The sequence below is a fragment of the Eriocheir sinensis genome, chromosome 18 (genome assembly GCF_024679095.1).
Source record: "Eriocheir sinensis breed Jianghai 21 chromosome 18, ASM2467909v1, whole genome shotgun sequence".
NCBI lineage: Eukaryota > Metazoa > Arthropoda > Malacostraca > Decapoda > Varunidae > Eriocheir > Eriocheir sinensis.
The window spans coordinates 13,706,272-13,729,982 of NC_066526.1; the positions used below are offsets into that span (position 1 = coordinate 13,706,272).

At 42.9% G+C, this 23,711-nt stretch overlaps 1 protein-coding gene across 9 annotated transcripts in view; it reads right to left on the bottom strand.

The window, feature by feature from the left end:
• Window positions 1-23,711, bottom strand: part of LOC127000338 (tropomodulin-like) — a 116,741-nt gene that overhangs the window by 62,670 nt on the left and 30,360 nt on the right. Inside the window, exon 1 of one of the 9 annotated variants that reach the window (XM_050863939.1) lies at window positions 20,578-20,757. The exons of 7 other annotated variants lie outside the window; for them this stretch is intronic. In XM_050863939.1, coding sequence (XP_050719896.1) covers window positions 20,578-20,625 — 48 coding nt within the window. In that variant the 5' untranslated portion in view covers window positions 20,626-20,757. Of the gene's footprint in view, window positions 1-16,504; window positions 16,640-20,577; window positions 20,758-23,711 lie in introns of those variants that run through there. One more of the 9 variants, XM_050863940.1, reaches the window with a different exon arrangement.

The following is a 23,711-nucleotide window of genomic DNA, read 5'->3' on the forward strand; positions in this document are numbered from 1 at the left end:
CTTTTCATAGACTGTAAAAATATTAATCATTCTATAGCAATAATAATAATGATAATAATAATAGTAATAGTTATGTCTGCCTCTAGATTTTTATTAGTTAAGTTCGCCCCTGCAACTTCAACTTTCTATTTATCTATCTGTCTATCTTATTCTGTTTTTCATATTTCGTTTCATCGACTGTAAAAATATTGAGCATCCTATAGCGATAATAATAATAATAATAAAAGAAATAGTTATGTTATGTAAGTTCGCCCCTTCAACTTTAACTTTCTATCTATCTATCTGTCTATCTTATTCTGTTTTTCATATTTCGCTTCATCGACTGTAAAAATATTGAGCATCCTATAGCAATAATAATAATAATAATAATAATAATAATAGAAAGTTATGTTTGTCCCTAGATTTTTATTAGTTAAGTTTGCCCCTTCAACTTCAACTTTCTATCCTTCTATCTGTCTACATCTTATAGCAATAATAATAATAAGAGAAATAGTTATGTCTGCCTCTAGATTTTTATTATGTATGTTCAAAGTGAGGGCAGACGAAGTAGCTGCATTTCTCTCGCCTCTCCTTCCTTGTGTTTGCCCTACCAAGTTCAAAATCCATTGTGAAGGTCATTTAACTAAACCTGTTGCCAAGAACGAGCATTTCCGGAACCCTGCCTGTCTGCTTCCCCTTCCTTGCCACGCCCTGCCAGGCCTACCTCCCTCCCTTCCCTCCCCTGTCGACCTTCCTTCCCCTCCCTGTCACCCCTGGTCCTGCCTGTCTACCTCTTCTCTACCCTAACTCTGTCCTACCCTGCCCCCCTTCCCTCCCCTGCCTGTCTGCCTTTCCCTCCCTGCCTATCTGCTTCATCTCTACCCTGCACTGCTAGTCTGCCCAATATTTACCCTGCATTGTCCTCCTATACCCTGTCATGCCCTCCCTTCCCTTCCTCAACCTTGCATTACCCAACTCTACCCTGCCAGGCCATTCATTCCTCAGCCCTGCCTTGCCCTCCCCCTCTCCCCTGTCATGCCATCCCTTCCCTTCCTTAGCCCTGCCTCTCCCCTCTCAACCCTGTCCTGTCATTTCTTCTCTTCCCTCCCTGCCTTGCCCTTCTCTTAACCCTGTCACGCCACCCCATACCGTCCTCACCCCTACCTCCCCCACTGTCACTCCCTTATCGAACACTACACAGCTTTGGCAGCCACGGGGTCCATAGTAAATACATTAGCGATGATAAACAATATAAATATCTCGGGACTATCTGTGTTGTGGTTTATGAGTGAACGATAGTGCACCTGAGGGTATAAACCAAGCCGCCCACGCACCCAACTGCACACCCACAGCCGCCAAGACAACGCACCGATCTGGCTGGCTTGTACCGAGGAAAGACACGCAAGTACAGCGCCCGAGACATCCACCCCGTGCACCGCCCAAGCCAGGATACACAGGGACACGAGGAGACAAGACACAGGGATGCAAGGAGACTATAGAAGATACAAAGGATACACGGAAACTGAGACAGAAGGGATACAAGGAGACTACAAGATACAAAGGATACATGGAAACTAAAAGACAGAAGGGATACACAGGGATACTAGATTACAAGACACGGGGATACAAGGAGACTACAAGATACAAAGGATACATGGAAACTAAGACAGAAGGGATACACAGGGATACGAGGAGACAAGACACAGGGCTACAAGGAGACTACAAGATACAAAAGATACATGGAAACTAAAAGATTGAATGGATAGAGAAGGATACTAGATTACAAGATACAGGGATGCGAGGAGACAAGATACAGAGATACAAGGAAACTACAAGATACAAGGGATACATAGGAATACTAGGAGACTATAAGATACAGGGATAGACAAGACAAGATACAGGGATACATGACAAGATACAGGGATACAAGACAAGATACAGGGATACAAGACAAGATACAGGGATACATGACAAGATACAGGGATAGACAAGATACAGGGACACATAACAAGATACAGGGACACATAACAAGATACAGGGATACAGAGGGACACATAGGGATATAAAAGGCCAATTGATCACCCTCTGCATGCCCTTTCCATCCATAAATCTACTCTCCATTTAAAACGTTGATTCGTGTTTACATTAACGACGTGGACACCTGCTTAATTGGCTCGATTCATCCACGGCTCAATTCTATACGTAGCCGGCTCACGTCCATCTCCTTCCTGAACCTGAATTTAGTTAGTTTATATATGTTTATTTTTGAGCTTTAATTGACTTTAGTTGCTCCCAGTTTTTCTGATATATTGACGCTTTTTATTTTTTTATCTGACGTGTTGTTGTTGTTGAAGGTTTTATATATATACTTAACTTATTTTTTTCTTTTCTACCTCTTATTAAGACATCTGATTTCTTTTAATTGTATACTGTCACATCTTATTCTTCTTTCCTTTGATGTAGAAAAAAAGAAAAAAAATACCGGTAAATAAATAAATAAATCTATCAAATTTACTCTTCTTATCTGTATCTTGTATTTCTTTCAACAAACTCTCTCTTCCAATGTTAGTGATTGAAACTTTTACACATCAAACTTTATCCTCTTGACGGGTGGTTGGGGTTGAAACTTTCACCTATAAATCTAACCTTGACTTCCATAAAGCTTTCAATATCTTTTTCATCAGTTACACAACCTGAATTTAAGTTGCACTACATCTTTTAGCCTCATTAGCTACGTGGTGCTTTTCATTCTTCCTCTGATGTTGGAGAGATTAAAACTCAAAGCTATAAATCTATCTAATCTACAATGCCTCTTACATCAGCTACACAATTGCTTCATTTACTGCATTGGTCCACACGTTAATCAGGCTAATAGTGTGGTTAGCCAAGCCTCGTAGCGGCCTCACTCAAACAACAACAAAAACAAAAAAGTTTACTGACGCCAACAACAAAAAAGTTCTACACTCCCACCCGGAAATTTGTGTGCTGTCCAGGGTTGCCAGATTATCGTACTCAAAACATCGCATTTATCAGTTCCAGGGCCCAAAACTTTCCTACCCACACAGATAACGAAATTCCAGTTAAAATTATCGTTAAAAGCATTACTTATTGGCGTTTGTTTGCGATAGCTGTGACTCAGAAACCGGAAAATACGATGTGCTGAGTGTCTGAGTACGATAATTTGGTAACCCTGGTGCTGTCGTATGTGTTTCTTTTCCCTCTGACTGTATCAAAAGCAACAAACCGGCTTGGTAGCGAGTGGAAAGAAAGTTTATAATCCCAGCAGGAAACAAGTCTGGCTGTCAGTTTCGCTTTTTCCTTCTGGCAAGGTGAAACTCTATCCAAAGCAACAGAATGGCTTGGGTAGCGAGTGGGAAGCACGTTTTATAACCCCAGCAGGTAAAGTGTGTTTTTGGCTTGTCATTTTCGTTTCTCTTCACTCTAGAAGCAACAGACTGACTTAGGGAATTGAAAGGAAGTTGTATACTGCTCCCAGAAAGTTAATATGTTAGAGTGTGTTGCGTTTCGTTCCTTTTCAATCTGACGAGGCAATAGATTGACTTAGAGAATGAAAGGTTTTATAATCACCCAGGAAATGAATCTGTTTGGGTGTCAGCTTCGTTTCTTCTCACTCTGATAGAAAAAAACAATGACTTAGAGGCTAGAATAAAGTAGTAGTAGTAGTAGTAGTAGTAGTAGTTGGCGGGAAACAGAGGTAAAGCAGCCAGATCCCACATATATATTTCGGGTCGCCGCCATCACCACCGCCACCACCACCGCCGCCGCCACGCCCTTGGCCCCCCGTGTGCTGGTGTGTCACGTGACTGGCCCCGGGTGAGCGTGCCCAACAATGGAGTCGTTGTGTGTACAGCCTCACCAAAGACTCCCGCCGCGAACCCTGCCCACGGCCACGGGGCGCGAAAAGAAATCCAAGACGAGTACTCAGGATTGACGAGCAGCGAGGGAACGATCACTGAAGTGGCCGAGGGAACGAGAATGGAAGAGCGCCGGAGGGGATGAAGATTGAAGAGCGGCCGAGGGGGGGAGAGGACCACTGCACTCAAATGGCAGAAAACGGTAACTTAAAAAATGCGAAGTTCTCAAATTTGGGAGGGTGTAGGTAGAGAGGAACACTGCACTCAAATGGCAGAAAACGGTAACTTCAAAAAATGCGAAGTTCTCAAATTTGGGAGGGTGTAGGTAGAGAGGAACACTGCACTCAAATGGCAGAAAACGTTAACTTCAAAAAATGCGAAGTTCTCAAATTTGTCACCTATGGGATCGTCACAAGAGGCGAACATAACGTCATGGGGCAAGAGCTCAAACATCAATCTGCAGGCAATGGAAACCTATGAGAACCCAAAACAAACAGGAACAAAGTAATGGACATTCAAACATGTCATCAATTTACGCTAAGCAAGGACTTTAGAGCGACTTCTTTCTGCGTTTAGACTGCAAAGCTGCGGTCGAGAGAATGAGAAGTGAAGAGTGGCCGAGGGAATAAATGAAGGATCACATAACGAACCCAGGGCTATAGAGAGGTTTGTAACTATAGGTCGAGAGGTACAAACATACACCTAAACTATAAGGCACTAATCCAGAACGCTATACTAAGGAATCACATACCGAACCCAGGGCTATAGAGAGGTTTGTAACTATAGGTCGTGAGGTACAAACATACACCTAAACTATAAGGCATTAATCCAGAACGCTATACTAAGGAATCACACACCGAACCCAGGGCTATAGAGAGGTTTGTAACTATAGGTCGTGAGGTACAAACATACACCTAAACTATAAGGTATTAATCCAGAACGCTATACTAAGGAATCACACACCGAACCCAGGGCTATAGAGAGGTTTGTAACTATAGGTCGTGAGGTACAAACATACACCTAAACTATAAGGTATTAATCCAGAACGCTATACTAAGGAATCACATACCGAACCCAGGGCTATAGAGAGGTTTGTAAGTGGGTCGTGAGGGACAACCCTAAACCTAAACTGTAAGCCATCAGGAATCGCATAGTACACCCAATGCCATAAAGGTTTGAAACTAGGTCGTGAGGGTCAAACCTAAACCGAAACTGAACCATTAAGAATAAACATTGGACTGGTAAAAGACACACTACCCCCATTGCTATAAAAAGATCTGCAACTCAACCCTGTGTATTCAATCCTCTGCGCCTTGGTACACGTCAGTTTGAGGCCTCTCGTATCAAGACACCTCTCCACCCGAAATTGATCTCTCTTTACTTTTGTCTATTATGGGAGCGGTGAGTAGCGGGCTTTTTTTTCTCTGCACACTCTTTGTTGCCCTTGAGCCGTCTCCTTTGCTGTAAAAAAAAAATGCATGTGCGGTTTTTCGTCCTTAGAGATAGTTTGACACGAATTCTGGACCATGAACAAGACAAAAACCCATGAAAGCCTCCCTCTGCCCTTGGGATATAGTCGTATGGTAAAGGAAGTTCAGAGTTTGCGTATACGGACGGGTTGGGTCGTGAGGTAGGTTTTTTGTTTTGTTTTTTTACGCTAAAGGAAGCAGCTCAAGGGCAAAAATAAATAAAAACAACAACAACAAAAATCTCACTAGCATTGCTCCTCTATATAAAAAGTAGAGAAGAGTGGCCAAAAAAGTTAATGACCACACTTGTATCTTTCTCCTTATAGTGGCAGCAGTAGTAGTAGTAGTAGTAGTAGTTGAAGGAGGAGGAGGAGGAGGAGGACGCACCAAGAAAAGTTTGAAGCCAATGCGCATCATACATGAACACATAATGCTTTACGATATGAAAGGCAGATCAAAACAAATCCACAAATAGAACCTATCGCCCCATCAGTCCCTGCCAGGAAGACTCATCGAAGAGAAGGCCACGACTGTTTCCTGAAGACTGACGCAAACGCTTCACACACCAAGGGAGGGAGGGAGGGGGGAGGAAACTAGGGAGGGAGGGGAGGAGGAAACTAGGGAGGGAGGAAACGAGGGAGGGAGGGTACGAGGATCTTCCCAGTGATAAAGTTTGTGTGTACTCAGCATGCGACACCAACAGCGAAGAATTTGCCACACTCGGGTACACACACACACACACACATCCCTTAGAAATAGATGCTTGTCAAACGTACAGACAGGAGACACTATTAACCTGATGGTGTATAAAAATTGTGCAACAGACGAGCGCCAGGAGCCAGCCACATCTTGACTTTAAGCGCCTGTTTAGTGTCACAATCTGTAAGGCTGGAGGTCATTCTGTTTTTCCCCGCAGCTATAGATGAAGTCGCTCGTGGCCAGAATGAGATAGTTTTACGACTCTGTACATCAACACCCAACACACACGACTGTTAAGACTTTATAACCAGACGGAGGAACAGGGAAGGATAGAAATGAATGATGAGACTTGATGGTAACCAGAGAATCTACAAGTGGGAAGGCTACAAGAGGCTAGCCACTGAGTTTTACGACGACTCAACATCAACACCCAACACACACGACTGTCAAGACTTTATAACCACACGGAGGAACAGGGAAGGATAGAGATGAATGATGAGACGATGCTATCCAGTGAATCTACAAGTGGGAAGGCTACAAAAGGCTAGCCACTGAGCCTATATGTGGTAAATCTTGAGGCATTGACATCTACCCTCTCCATATATAAATCTACCTTTTTTAGTAACTTCCATTTGCAACTGTCGTATTTGCATGAACTCCACCACTGCTTAATGTGTTCCAATCATCCACTACCCTTTTCGTAAGCCAGTCACTGCCTATCTCCTTGAAGCTGAGTTTATCTTGCGCCCATTGCTGAGGGTGTTGTTTATTGTGTGGGTGTTAGTACTTATCAACCCCTGCCTTGTTAGGTGCTTGACGTGGCTGATAATCGGCACACATCATTGTTCTCCCTTGGTGCAGATGCCCCCACCCACCCACCACCCCCTCCCGCTGCCCTGGCACCGTCCTGTGTATAGCTTACGAAACAAGGATTCCACATAAATTTAGCAAAGAAAGTCTTTTTTGCCTGTCTTAGTCACTCCAGCTGGGGCCAAGCGATGAGTCAACAGCCTGTGTGTAGCCAGCAAGCCAGCCTGCGCGTGCCCTCACTGGCTACCCTGTACACGTATCATCAGCATCATCAGCCATTAGCCCACTTCAAGCCCATGCAAAGGCCTTTCCGAACATCCTTCATTTATATACCTGATGTAAGTGTATTCCATTCTGCTCCGACACAAGTTCTAATTTCATCTCTCCATCTGGGTTTCCGTTTGATGTCAGTGTCCTTCATTCTGCCCTGGCAAAGGTTTCACCTCTCCACCTGGCTCTCTGTCTGCCCTTACTTCTACAATTATCGGGTTGTCGCTGTCTTACTCGAGTTGTTCCTCTGTTATCCGTTCTACGCATGAAATGACCAGCTTAAGTCAATCTTTTATCTCACATTCGGATCTTCAACTTTTTTGTCTTTTCCCTACTCCATGATGCTCGCTATATGCCAGCACAGGTTAACGCAGCACTTTTTCCTCCTTTCCTCAGCCCAGTTCTGACCATTTCTACATGCGTGAGGGTGTTCCTCCTCAGGTGATCATGCTTGAGGGGCTGATAACGTGACGGCAGGCAAACAGGCGGCCACCGAGGGGAGTGTGTGTTTGTTGCATCACCTGTTGCGGCGCGAGAGATGCATCCTGGCTGGCGGGTGACACACACACACACACACACACACACGAGGCACCATGGCATCGCTAATTAAACCTTCACGATATGGCTCGAGAATTAAAACCAGCATCAAAGGTCTGCGTGCATGTGTTGATGCAGCCATGGGAGGCATAGCTCACGGCCGCTGCTGCTTAACTAGCAAGGTGGGGGCGGAACGCTTCAGTAACCTTGAAAGTATTTATTTGCCCGTGAGGTAATCTGGCGCTCGGCACACAGTGTCTGGGGCCGCGGCGGCCTTGCCCTCGCCACACCTGGAGTGTTCATGTCACCTGAGGCAGCAGTGATGTGATGCCCATGGCAGCACGAAGCACAGGCGAGACCTTAACACCGCGACCCACATACCTGCCCGTCAGGCATCGTGACACCGCGGCCACCACACCAAGGCCGCTGGCACGCCACGCCCTGCACCCCCCGCGGCCACAGCTCTCAGCGGCGTGACCACAGGCGGGGCGGGGCTGGCGGCCGTCCCCCCCGCCGCGGCGTCACGGTGAGAATGTGACGACAGGGGCACAGCTACAGCTACTGGGGTCCGCAGGCCTTCAAAACACCATCAAACATTTTTTAATAATAATTCCGAACGTTATTTTTCGTTTTTAGATAAGTGAGATGCAAACCATGGAGTCTATTTGGAGGCCCTCCCAGGGAACAATTTCCGTCCCTCCGCCACCCTCCCCCATAATCGAGGCCAGCGTGTGCTAATGATATATATATTTTTTTAAATAGATCGCTTCAGAAAATCACATGCAACACAAAGCACCTTCCTGGCACGTCATAAACCTTTCCTCCAGTCATCATCAAAACATGAACGGGCAGGAGGAGTGTTTCATCCACGCGATAAAATCTATTATTTCTGTCCCACAAAGTCACTGCTGTAAATCACATGACTAACAGTGGGTTTGTCAAAAGAACTTACAAATAAAAAAAATTCAATGCTGCTGAATGCTACGTTTTGCTGTATATGTAACTTATAATAAGAATAAGAAGAATAAGAAGAGGACGACGAAGGGGAGAAGAAAAAGAAGACGAAAAAGAAGAAGAAAACAAAGAAGAAGAGAAAGGAGAAGAACAATAATAATAATAGTTTTAATTCGCTGAGGCATACAAAAGAGGGGGATACAGAATGAAAATCGACTATTAACTTAATAATGAACTCTGCCTCCCCAGTGAACAAGCAAAGAGTCGGTTCATGCCCTATTTATACTATGATGCATCAAGCGCGGGTCAAAGCCTTCAACAAAATACAGCTGTACTAACCCAACAATTCAGACAGTATTAGGGGAGGAGGTGTAGTTTTACGCAGCATACTGGGGACTATTTCTTTATAATAATGTTGTGTGCAGTGTTCAATATATTACGTGATGAGGTTTCCCAGAGAACTGACTGACTGACTGACTGAAAGAAAAATTGACTGATTGAAAGAATGAGACTGACTGAAAGAAAAACTGACTGACTGAAAGAATGAAAGACTGACTAACTGATTGACTGACTGAAAGAAGAATTGACTGACTGAAAGAATGAAAGACTGACTAACTGATTGACTGACTGAAAGAAGAATTGGGGGCAAAGAACACCTATTTAACAAGGCTTTCGTAGGAGTTTGGGACATTTCCAGGGGTAGTTTAATGGCCCTGGTGGTATTCTGACCCTTCTTCTGAACCATGAACCTAAGAACACATATTTAACAAGGCTTTTGTAGGAGTTTAGGGCATTTCCAGGGGTAGTTTAATGGCCCTGGTGGTATTCTGACCCTTCTTCTGAACCATGAACCTAAGAACACATATTTAACAAGGCTTTTGTAGGAGTTTAGGGCATTTCCAGGGGTAGTTTAATGGCCCTGGTGGTATTCTGACCCTTCTTCTGTACCATGAACCTAAGAACACATATTTAACAAGGCTTTCATAGGAGTTTGGGGCATTTCCAGGGGCAGTTTAATGAAAAAGAGATGGAGAGAATATTTCAAAAACTTAATGAATTTTGAGGGTGGACATCCATCAGCTGTAACAGCAGCAGTTTTGAGTAGAGGTAGAGGAGGAGTATATAAAGAAAGAAGTATAACATATGAAGAAGTAAATCAGGCAATAAAAAGATTAAAAAATGGAAAGGCAGCAGGAATTGATGGAATCACAGCAGAAATGTTGAAGTGTGGAGGAGATGAAGTCATGAAATGGAAGGTCAAGATATGTGAAGTAGCATGGGAGGGGGGGGGGGTGCCAGCAGACTGGACGAAAGCCATCATTGTCCCAGTTTACAAGGGGAAGGGCAGGAGAGGGGAATGTGGGAGCTATAGAGGTATAAGTCTCCTGAGTATACCCAGAAATGTATATGGAAAAGTCATAATAGAGAGGGTGCAAAGACTTACAGAAGAGAAAATCAGTGAAGAACAAGGAGGCTTCAGGAAGGGAAAGGGATGTGTGGATCAGATATTTGCCTTCAGGATGGAAGTAGAAAAAATAATAGCAAAAGGAAAGAAACTATACGCTGCCTTCATGAATTTGGAAAAAGCTTATGACAGAGTCGATTGGATTGCATTGTGGGATGTTTTAAAGATTTATGGTGTGGGAGGAAAACTGTTTAGTGCAATAAAGTCTTTCTATGAGGATGCATCTGCATGTGGCAAAATTACTGGAGAAACAGGTGAACATTTTGAGATAAAAGTGGGCTTAAGACAAGGGTGCATCATGTCACTATGGTTATTCAATATTTATATGGATGGTGTCATTAGAGAAATGAAGGGCAAAGTTGGAGAAGTTGGAGAAAGACTGTTTGATGAGGAAAGGAAGTGGGTACTGAATTCGATACTGTTTGCTGATGACACGGTGCTCATTGCAGAAAATGAAAGTGACCTACAAAATTTGGTCAGTGTTTTTGATAGTGTCTGTAAATGGAGAAAGCTGAAAGTAAATGTCAACAAAAGTAAAGTGATGGTTTGTGAGCAAAGTAGAAGTGAGGTTGTAGATTTTGTATGCCCATATAGAGTGGAATTGAATGTGAAAAAAATGCAAAATAATTTTGAATGGTGAAGAAATGGAGGAGGTCAATGAGTTGAAGTACCTTGGATCAGTTATGTGTAAGCATGGTGGTACGGAGGGAGAGATAAGAGAAAGGGCATTGCAAGGAAGAAGGGTTGTAGGGTCTTTGGGACGAATCATGAATGGCAGAAGTGTGAGCATGGAGGTAAAGAGGGATTTGAGAAATACAATAATAGTACGAACCCTCACATATGCAAGTGAAACGTGGGCCTGGAATGAAAGTCAGAGGTCTAGAGTGCAGGCAGTGGAAATTAGTTATTTGAGGAGTGCTTGTGGTGTGAGTAGAATGGATGGAATGAGTAATGAAAGTGTGTACGAGCATTTTGGAATGTGTCACAGGGGTGAAGGGAAGAAGTGAAGTGACAGACCTTAAAGTGGTTTGGCCACATGGAACGAATGGAGGAGAGTAAGATGACCAGAAGGGTGTACATGAGTGAGATAGAGGGAGGGAATGCTAGAGGACGACCTCCAGTGAAATGGAGGGATAGGGTGCAAGAGTACGTTAGGGATAGGGGGGAAAGATCTTTGAGAAACTTTGAGCAGGCAAGGAGGGAGTGTCTGGATAGAGAAAGTTGGAAGCTCTTCTGCCGTGGCCATCCCCTGGTGGGAGCTCCTAGGAGCAGGCGTCGATGAAATGATGATGATGATGAGTTTAATGAACCTGGTGGTGTTCTGACCCTTCTTCTTTACCGTGAACCTAAGAACACATATTTAATAAGGCTTTTGTAGGAGTTTGGGGCATTTCCAGGGGTAGTTTAATGGCCCTGGTGGTATTCTGACCCTTCTCCTGTACCATGAACCTAAGAACACATATCTAACAAGGCTTTGGTAGGAGTTTGGGGCATTTCCAAGGGTGGTTTAATGGCCATGGTGGTATTCTGACCCTTCTTCTGTATCATGAACCTAAGAACACATATTTAACAAGGCTTTGGTAGGAGTTTGGGGCATTTCCAAGGGTAGTTTAATGGCCCTGGTGGTATTCTGTATCATGAACCTAAGAACACATATTTAACAAGGGTTTCATAGGAGTTTGGGGCATTTCCAGGGGTAGTTTAATGGCCCTGGTGGTATTCTGACCCTTCTTTTGTACCATGAACCTAAAAAAACACTCACGAGGACCGGGTTGATCTCATTTTTGGCCTTTGAAATGAGTTGATGTGAGAATGCCGACCATGGTTTATTCATATGCAAAACTAGTACTTGATAGCTCTTACACATTCCCCGTCTGATGTGGAAGTCGCTTAACCCGGTAGCAGCAACGGGCCAAATTTGTGGCTTTACCGTGTAGCAGCAACGGGCCAAATTTCTGCCATGATATAAAACCCCTAAAATAGATGATGCATAAACTGATCATAAATGCATTGATACATATTATGAAATGGTTTGGGTGAGTGATGAATATTTCTCATTTTTCTCACTTAGAGGGGCCTTTAACCCGGTAGCAGTGACGGGCCAAATTTGTGCCACGATTTTAACCCCCCAAAATAGATGATACATAATCTGATCACAAATGCTTTGATATATATTATGAAATGGTTTGTGAGGGGTGATTTTTTCTCATTTTTCTCGCTTAGAGGGACCATTAAGAAATATGATCCCTGCTGCTACCAGGTTAAGAAACAGCTACCGAGGTTAAAGCCCAGTAAAAAAATCAGTCAATTGCCAAGATATACTACTCCCCTTGATATATTAGTAGCCTCAGACAGCCCGGCGGATGTGAATTTGAACCTCTACTGAGTAATTGTTTCCTTGCCTTGAGCAGCCCCTAGGAACATGATTTATTTACTCCCTCCCGTCCCTTCACCTGCCCTCCAGTCCCTTCGTCTGGTCTGCCTCAGGTGGCGGCGGCAAAAACCTTCTACAAACAGCTACAGGTGAGGCCCAGCGATGCCAGACTATCGTACTTGGAGCATCATATTTACCGGTTTCTGCCCCATAACTATTGCCAAGAAACAGCAATAGTTAACCACTTTAACATTAACTAAATACTAAGCCAGTTATTGGGGTGGAAGAGACAGTTTTGGGGTTGGAAATCAGCAAACATTAAAGGAGGAGTGCAAGAATCTGGCAACGTTGGTGAGGCCAGAGGTGAGTCACGGGTCCTCGCCATCACCTCACCAGATTTTTTATTTACTTTTCTGTCTATTTATTTATTTTCACAGTAAGAGGATGCACCCCAAGGACTCGGTAGGTGAGGCGAGTCAAGGCTGCCAACCCCCACATCACTTTTTCTTAATTAAGGTAAGAGGACACAGGCCAAGGGCAATGAAAAATTAAATATAAACACAAATTCACATAAAAATCTGTGCCATATAGAAGACTGAGGGAGATGCCAAAATAATGACCACAAAAAATATTACAACCCTCTGGTAATGACTCCCAAAATACCGCTGTTGCTCCTATCTCCTTCTGCTTTCCTAATTTCCCTCCCTCCCTTCTCTCCTTCCTTCTCTCTCTGACCAGGTGCACAGTTTCCCTTCTCTCTGGTGCTGTGTGTTTGTGTGTGTTAAAATATAATGACCACAAAAAAATATTACAACTTACTGGTAATGACACCCGAAACACTGCACACAAAAACATGATATAAAGCATTTTGTGATATATTATGACCTACAGAGAGGAAGGTACATCATCACATCAGGTCTGCCTCTCTTTTATGCAGGCAAAGTATATAGTTCTAATCATCTATATAAAGACAGGATTACTTAGGTTTTTGAGCATTACCTTACAGCAGGACATGAATACTAAAAACTGAGAAGAGGCACCCTTTGTGAGAACTGATTGACTGATTGATTGCGATATGCGATCACGGCGCCTCAACTATGATAGTTATACGGCGCCTGATGCACTGACCCCCTTGCCTCTTTTCTATCATGAATGGAACAGTCACTAAGGACCCGGCCACTCACAGTGTTAACAAGGATAAAGCATTTGATATAGGCAGTTGGAGGACACAAGGACACTACAAGAGCCCAGATGGCCTACACTTGGCAGCTCCTGAGAGTGAGGTTATTCACCAACTTCCCCTCCCATCCATAAATATACTTAACCTTCATTTTAAACTTTACATCGTGTTTGCCTCAACAACATAATTATCTACTTTGTCGCACGTATCCACCTTCCTGTTCTTGCCTATTCCCATCCATCCTTTTCAATTTATAGCTGCTTCTGTATGTTTGTATGTTTGTTTTTAATGTCAATACTTCACCTACATTGCTTTTCATTAATCTCCTTACACCATTTCAAACCTTCAATTACATCACCTGGCAGTCTGTGTCACTAATAGTATTAACATTACAATATTTGGTGCACATGACTAGTTACCTATATTACAATTATAGTGCCTAGGTGCAAAGGGCACACAGGCTGGGTTATTCTATGAGCAGACATGCAAATATTTACCGAACATAGGCAGGTAACCCAAATGGCAAAGGCCTGGGTAATTATAGATAGGGTACTAGGACAGCACCATTCTGACACTAAGGCTTGTATTAACAAACATACCAGTTTCTCAGTAAACCTTTTTGATTGATATTTATAAGATACTGAATGGAGACCATGATTCAAGAGGCCTGTAACCTGATACAATTCTGCAGGGATGCTGATTCATCCAAGAATTTAAATATTTTAAAGTTTAGATAAATTTAAGGTTTTATTAACAATCTGATCTCATCTAGGCTACTTAACCAACTCCTTTTCTGTTGTCATATATTATGTATTCTACTAATCTTCAAACATCCCAGAAATCCATGAGAAATAATGTAGAAATCAAAACAAATGTGAAAAAAAGCAATGAAATGTGTGGGGGAACCAATGCAGCCACGGGCACTGGTGTAATCCAACGTGACGAAATGTTGAGACATGGGAAGGTAGAGGGGGGCAAAGCCCCTCCATTAGGAGGTTCATATATATTCACCTGCTTTTAGTGCCCCTAAGAGCGATCGATGGGGTAAAGCCCCCCTGTAGGTGAAAGCCTATTAGATTTTAGCTGTAGTGAGTCATGGGTTTTGGCTGCTGTGGGATGCTGGGAACGTTGTGGGCTACTCTGCCACCCTCAGCTACGCAGGTTCCCCCACACATTTCATGGCTATTTTCACACTTGTTTTGATTTCTACATTCTTTCCCATGGATTTCCTGGAGGTTTGGAAGTTAGTAGCACACAGTAAGAATATGACAACAGAAGAGCAGTTGGTTAAGTTGGAGACAAGATATCAGCACATTAATAAAACTATCTTAACCCTTTTCTTTACTAAAATTTCACAGAGGTTGGTGTGAGAGTCCTTTTACTCTGCCACAACAATCATACAGGACTCAAGGAGTTGGTAAAATAATGTAGTCACTTAATCGTTTTTAAATGTACCGACCCTACTGAAAACCAAGTCCTGGACCCCCCCCCCTAATGTCCAGTGATGGGGAAGTATTCCATGAGTCACAGCCTAATGTTGACTGCTCGGAATGTTACCTTATGCCAGTTTTTCAGTTCATTTGGCTCATCTCCTTGGCTTCAGTATAAAACTTGTAAATCCAATCTAAAGCACCATTTGCATTTTATAGTAAGAAAAGTGGCAAATAATTATATTATATGCCATCTGTAAACCAAGCATTAAAACTTTTTTTTCACTATTTTCTTACTGCAAAACACAATTGATGTTAAATAGAGAAAACGGATTAAGAAGCCCTGGCTCTACTATGTTTCCAAATATTTGCTCATCAGAGATACTAATAAACAAGTAGTTGTCTCCAAGAAATTTAGCAGTAGCAGCAGCATTAGTAGGAGAGTGTTGCACAGCCTAGGAGCATGGGCAGCCTGCCAAGCCAGTTCACCCATCCACCCACCCACCTACTGGCCTCTAGCCCACACAGCAGCCAGCCAGCCAGAGCCACATCCACCCACACACTCCACCACCACCACCACCCCAGCCATAACCTTCCCTCAGTACTGCTCACATCACTATACAGCTCCTCATGGTGACACTGTACTGCTGGCATCAATATACAACCCTTCATGGTGACATTGTACTGCTGGCATCAATATCCGTACAACCTTTCTTGGTGACACTGTACTACTGGCATCACTGTACAGGCCATTATGGTGACACTACTGCTGGTGTCACTGTACTCCCACACCACCACCACCACCACCCAGAGCATCATACATAACCTTCCCACAATAGTACTATGGTGACGAGGAATGGTACAACCCACTATGGTGACACTATTGCTGGCGTCACTATACTCCCTGACCCCAAATAAAGTTAGTGATATGGTGACACGAATTTCCTGGCATCACTATACAACCCATAATGGTGAAAGGATGCATCTGACATCACTATACAACCCCTTATGGTGACACTGTACTGCTGACCCCAAACGAACCCTTCCCGAAACAGTGATATGGTGACACGGATTTCCTGGCGTCACTATACAACCCATAATGGTGAAAGGAAGCATCTAACATCACTATACAACCCCTTATGGTGACACTGTACTCCTGACCCCAAACAAACCCTTCCCAAAACAATGATATGGTGACCCGAATTTCCTGGCGTCACTATACAACCCATGATGGTGAAAGGAAGAATCTGACGTCACTATACAACCCCTTATGGTGACACTGTACTGCCGGCGCCACAACACAATCCCAGCCTAAAAATGTCAGAAAAAGAGGGCGCGGTCGGTCCCAAGCCTAGAGCCAGCCTACCCGTGTTTACCCCGAGCCTACCCTTGCCCCGGTGCCTAGGCCTACGTACGTGAGGTGTTGTTATGTATGTTAAAAGGTGATTGGTAGGGTACTCACGCCTGGTCAGTCACAGAGGCACACAAACATGCACGAGTCCCTCCTCTACAGCACTCCAGAACACACTGACTCTGGAAGCCTCGAGTGTCACAACGTTATCAGATTATCGTACGCATATCATTGTATTTTCCTGTTTCTGACCGATAACAATTGCCGAGAAACACCAGTAATTAACCATATTAACGATAACTATATATGAAGCCAGTTATTGGGGTGGATGAGACAGTTTTTGGGTCGGAAATCGGAAAACATAAGAGGATGAGTACGACAATCTGGCACATTGGCCTGGACAAGGATGCCACGTTATCGCACTCGCCACGCTGGATTTTACTATTTCTAATGCATAATGATTGTGAAAAGTCCCTATAGTTAAAGTTTTTAGCGATAACTAAAAGTGGATGGTGTTATTTTTGTGGGTGCGACGGTTTTTTAGTCTGAAATCGAGAAATATACGAGGCTGAGTACGACAATTTGGTAATGTTGGCCTGGACGTCATCGATGCCACCACAAAAGTTCAGCCTCACTCAACCGTGTCACTGCTGGTCATGTTTGTGCTTATAATACCATAGATAGTAGATTGTTTGGTGTTATATTGTACTTATATTGTTGTAAATTAATCTATACGCCTCTATCGAATACAAGATTGTAGTTTTCTATCAAATTTATCGTCATAATAAATAATTTCTTATGTGGCAACTGTGTTAGTATTGCTTTCGTTTCGTCTGCTATCGAAGTTTTAATGCTTATAATACCGAATATAGATCTATCTTATTGTGATTAAACACATCTATGAAACCGTATGTGAATCTTCAAATATATTTAATACACAGAGGATCGATGGGTATCAAATAATCATCAGTGAAATATTATATGGCAACACTGTGGATGATGCTTTCAATTCGTCTGCTGTTATGTTATGAGGCCGAGAGGACAATCTTGCCTCCAGGTCCTCGAAAGTATTGTAGTTAGGCTCATAAAAACTCCTTAAAACGGCACTAATTATCATCTATCCACCCTGTAAACCCGCACACTGCCTTACACGGGTGGGGTCATCACGAGGACCCGGATGTAGGACGTGAACTGGCTGTCACCGTCACCATGGCAACCGATGACGCCCAGAGTTGACAGCTGATGGTATTTTTTGCTGGGATCGGATGTGCTCGTGTCATTATAACGGTCACAAGGGCGAGGTCGGCACACCTTATTTGGCTGGCTATGCTTTTGAATGTCTTTACTTCTCAATAAAGGCTTCAAGGCAGTGAATATATGCTGATGGCGAGGTTTGGAGGAGGAGGAGGATGAGATAGAGGAAAAGAAAATGTCTTCTCGTGGTATTCAAGTAAAGAACACGCAGGAAAAGCTTCGATTAATTACCGTCTTTAGTCTTGCTTCTCGGCTCTGGCAGGAAATGAATACACGGAGAAGAAACTGAGACCCTTCCACGTAAAATAACGGACGGCTATAATTGTTTTAAGTGACAATAATTCCCTCTTTTCACTTTTTTTTTTTTTGGCCCGTAACCTTAATCTAAATAGTTCTACATGTCATGAGCTTAGCAGGTGATTATGAGAGGCTGAAAAAGATAGCATATGTTCCAGGAAAAGGACTCATCATGGGACTCTGGGAATATAGGCAATGTTAACTGTGTGTCTGGTGGGTAAAAGGTAAACATAAAGTGACTATAATATTTTAACTAAGACAGGGAACACACACACACACACACACACACACACACACACACACACACACACACACACACACACCGTAAAAATATATACATGAGATTTTAAATGAAAAGTGAAGGAAAATGAATGAAATGGAGGGAAGGAAGGAAGAAAGAATTATGAGGAGAAAAAGAAGATCGGAGGAAAGGAAAAAGGAGGAAGAAAAAAATGAAAAAATTAGAACTATCAATATCAGCAGTGAACAACATAGTAAAATCATAAGATCAAAAACGTCGGTATGAAATTTGATGTTTGACTCCTCTCTCGAAAGACTCTAAATTGTAGGTAAAGTTGGGACCTACGCCATAGCTGTGTGACCGCGGTGTTCATCTCTGTCGCATTGGCCCTTGAGTCTGTGGTGGCCAGGAACCCATTACCTCGAGACACACTACTACAGTTTACCCTCCACAGTTTTCCCCATGTAGACTTCTCATTTACAGACCATCCCGACAGGCAAGATGAACAGCTGGGTGAGTTGCACGCCGACTGATAACCACTGCCTCACGTAAGCGCACAAACATACCTAATTTAACGCAAAGATGCCACAAAGACCTTATTAAACGTATAACTTGTAACAAAAATGCCACAAAAAATACTAAATATAATTCCAGAGGCGTTTCATCACTTCCCTCTTGAAAGGATTAAGTCGATGGCAGAAGGAAAGAGCTCACTGCAAAGGGTTCGATTATTTTCAGTCTTTAGTCTTGCTTCTCGGCTCTGGCAGGAAATGAACACTCGGAGAAGAAACTGAGACCCTTCCACGTAATATATTGGACGGCTATATTGGAGGGTTCTGTTTTTTTAAGGGAACAATGATTCCCCTTTCCACTTGTACTCATCCTTAATCTATTACCACAACAACATGAACTCAAACCAAGACAATGAATATAAGATGGGAGCGGTGAGTAGCGGGCTTTTTTTTTTCTTCACTCTTTTTGTTGCCCTTGAGCCGTCTCCTTTGATGTAAAAAAAAAAAAAAAAAAAAAGGTAGACAGAGAAAGGAGCGAAGAAGAGTGAACAATAATTTCCTCTTTCCATTTGCCTCTGAAGTTAATCTATTACCCAAAAACATGAAATTAAAACCACGTTGATCATAATGGAAGATAGACAGGGAAAGCAACGCATTATGACTCCTAAGTTTTTTCTTCGGTAAGCAATATAATTTCTTCCTTCCGTTTGATCATATGAAGTTAATATATTACCCAAAAACATGAAATTAAAACCACGTTGATCATAATGGAAGATAGACAGGGAAAGCAACGCATTATGACTCCTAAGTTTTTTTCTTCAGCAAGCGATATAACTTCCTCTTTCCAAATGCCTCTGAAGTTAATCTTTTACCCAAAAACATGAAATTAAAACCACGTTGATCATAATGGAAGATAGACAGGGAAAGCAACGCATTATGACTCCTAAGTTTTTTTCTTCGGTAAGCAATATAATTTCTTCCTTCCGTTTGAACATATGAAGTTAATATATTACTACAGCAATAAGGAATTTAATCAAGGTGAAAATAAACAAGGTAGACAGGGAGAGTAGTGAAGTATGATGCCTATTTTTCTCCTAAGCAAACAATTATATTCGGTCTTTCTTTTCCATTTGCATATGAAGAGAGAGAGAGAGAGAGAGAGAGAGAGAGTCACGTATTAAGATCCATAGGCTATTTTTTTCCTAAGTGAACTATTTTATTCCCTTATTTCTATTTGCATACAAAGTTGTTAATATATTACCAAAAACAACATGAAATTAAACCACGGTGATGATCCCTATATTTTTTCGTAGCAAGCATTTTCATTTTCTCTTTATTATTCACACAAAAAAGTTTATAACGTTGATCAAATTAAATGTCGGAAATAAACATGAAAATTAGACGGAAAATAACGAAGAATGTTCCCTTGTTTTCTTTTTCTTTTTTCAAGCGAACAACATAATTATTTCTTTCCATTATTTTGCCTCCAACGTTAAAATAGACATTACCAAAACAATATAAATCAAATCACGGTGATCAGTATAGAAAACAAGACATGGAGAGCAACGAATACCTTTTTTTTTTCTCTCTAGACAAACAACGCAAATAAATAACGTTAAAAATAAATATCGCAAATAAATAACGTTAAAATAAACATCACCAAAACAATATAAATCAAATCACGGTGATCAGTATAGAAAACAAGACATGGAGAGCAACGAACAATACCTATTTTATTCTCCAGACAAGCAACGCAAATAAATGACCATATCACATAATTACGTCAAGATCGGTTACAGGAAAGCCACAACGTTGATTTTCGAGTGGCCATTATTACCAACTGTTTTATCTTCAATATTTTCCCGGCTCGCCATACTCACATTGGTGTTGGGAGGCTCCCCGAAGGTGGTAATTCTGTTCTGCGACATTTTTTCGGGTTTACTGGAGACTCGACTACCGCTCAAAGGACTGACTGACGGGCTGCCTGTTGTTGGGGCGAGGGGGAAGGAGCCGCGGGTCACCGAGTACTCTTGTAGGGGTCGAGAGGCGTCCTCCTAACACTAAACCACTGCACACACTGAATGGGTAACGGAGGGGCGTAATTATTTATTTTTAGTCTGCGGACGGACGGTCATCATACGGCCCGCGCGGCATTCAAGGGATCAGTGTTTCGTGGGTCGCGTCTTCCTGACTCTAATAACGTAAAATATCATCAAACCAAACGATACAAAAAGAGATACGGGCAATAAAAGTCGCATAGAAGTCTCCGCTTGGTGATCAGTTTCCTATTTATTGTTATTCGCGACGCTGAGGCAAAAGAAGAAACAAAAATAGAGAGTGTGGCCGGGAGACGGGCGTGTGTGGTGGCCTGCTGTATGCTGGGCTCGGGTCCAATGACGCTAGACATCCTTCTCCCTTATTCCTTTTTTATACACAGATCTTTGTCCTCCCTCCCTCCCCCCCCAGCCTCACCAAGACCAACACCGGTTCCTTATTGATCTTCCGGCCAAGAGTAACTAAGGAAATACCGCCATGAAGACGAGATAACACAGGGACTTCATCATCTTCAATCATCTTCAGCCATAACGTCATCTTTACTCTCCGTCTTTGTCCTTCACCACAGCCATCACCACCTCCACCTCGTCATCACTCTAATCATCTTCAGCCATAATGTCATCTTTACCTCCGTCCTTTTCCCCCCACACAGCCATCACCTCCACCTCACCGTCACTCTCTCTCCTCTCAACGAATAACAAACTAACTCACCAGTCAGCCCCATGAGTACGATAACATAACACAAGGACTTCATCTTCATCATCTTTCAGCTAACGTCTTTACTCTCCTCCGTCTTTGTCCTTCACCACCACCACACCACCTCCACCACTCATCACTCTCCATCCTCAAGTGAATAACGAACTAACTCAGTCGCCAGTCCCATGAGATAACTCTTCAATCATCTTCAGCCATAACGTCATCTTTACTCTCCGTCTTTGTCCTTCACCACAGCCATCACCACCTCCACCTCGTCATCACTCTCCTCATAACTCAGTGAATAACGAACTAACTCACCGCCAGTCAGCCATGAATACGAGATAACACAAGGACTTAATTACCTTCAATCATCTTCAGCCATTACGTCTTCCTTCCCTCCGACCATCACCACCACTACCTTCTCATTAATCCCCTGACACTAATAACCAAGTAAATACAGAACATAGATACGGCATAACACACGGACTTCAATATCTTCAATCATTCTTCAGCCATTAGGTCTTCTTTTACACTCAATATTTGTCCTTCCCTCCACCTCCTCCACCTTCTCCTAACTCCCCCTGACACGAATAACCAAGTAAATAAATAACATGAATACGAGATAACACAGACTTCAACATCTTCAATCATCTTCAGCCATTAGGTCTTCTTTTACATTCAATCTTTGCCCTTCCACCATCTCCTCCATCTCCTCTTTACTCTCCCGTCCACAAATAGCTCAGTAAATAAATAACATGAACACGAGATAACACAGGCTTCAACACCTTCAATCATCTTCAGCCATTACGTCTTTTTACACTTCATCTTTGTCCTTCCCTCCGATCATCACCTCCACCTTCTCTTTACTCCCCCTGACACGAATAACCAAGTAAATAAATAACATGAACACGAGATAACACAGGCTTCAACACCTTCAATCATTCTTCAGCCATTAGGTTTTCTTTACACTCCATCTGTGTCCCTCCCTCCACCTCCTCCACCTTCTCCTTACTCCCCCTGACACGAATAACCAAATAAATAAATAACATGAACACGAGATAACACAGACTTCAACACCTTCAATCATCTTCAGCCATTACGCCTTCTTTACTCTTTAATCTTTGTCCTTCACTTCAAACAGCACCCCCACCACTCTTATAAACTCTCCTGAACATAAATAACTCAGTAAATAAGGAACACACGGCCATTCTTCAGTCAACGCGAGACAAAACAGGTGAAGGAGAAGCTTTGTATTGCGTGACCTTATTTACACTTCTCTTTGTCGTTCCCTCCCACCTCCTCTTCCTCCTCATTACTCTCTCAGCCACGAATAACTCACTAAATAAAGGACTAACATACTGCAGTTATCCGTCAACATAAAACATACCGTGAAAGGAGCTGTGCATAACGTGGGCTTTCTTAACACTTCTCTTTGTGCTTCCCTCCCACCACCTCTTCCTCCTCATTACTCTCTCAGCCACGAATAACTCACTAAATAAACTAACAAACTGCTTTCATCCGTCAACGAGAAACAAAACCGTGAGACTGTGCATAACGTGGGCTTTCTTAACACTTCTCTTTGTGCTTCCCTCCCACCACCTCTTCCTCCGCCTCTAATAACACAGTAAATAACAAACTCCTTTCATCCGTCAACGAGAGACAAAAACCGTGAAAGAGGAGACTGTACATTACGGGGCTTTATTTACGCTTATCTTTGCCCTTCCTTCCCTGCAGCACCTCCACCACCTCCGCATTACTCTCTCAGCCCCTAATAACACAGTAAATAACAAACTCCTTTCATCCGTCAACGAGAGACAAAAACCGTGAGAGACTGTACATAACGGGACTTTATTTACACTCGTCTTCGTCCTTCCTTCCCATCTCCTCTTCCTCCGCATTACTCTCTCAGCTAATGTGAGACTGTACATAACGGGGCTTTATTTACGCTTATCTTTGCCCTTCCGTCCCTGCAGCACCTTCACCACCTCCGCATTACTCTCTCAACCTCTAATAACACAGTAAATAACAAACTCCTTCCATCCGTCAACGAGAGACAAAAACCGTGAGAGAGGAGACTGTACATTACGGGGCTTTATTTACGCTTATCTTTGCCCTTCCTTCCCTGCAGCACCTCCACCGCCTCATCACTCTAACGGCCACGAATAACTCAGTAAGGAAGGAACACACCGCCAGTCATCCGTCAAGGCGAGAGAAAGAAAGGGGAAAACAAGGGAAAGGTGTACATAACGTGGCCATATTTATA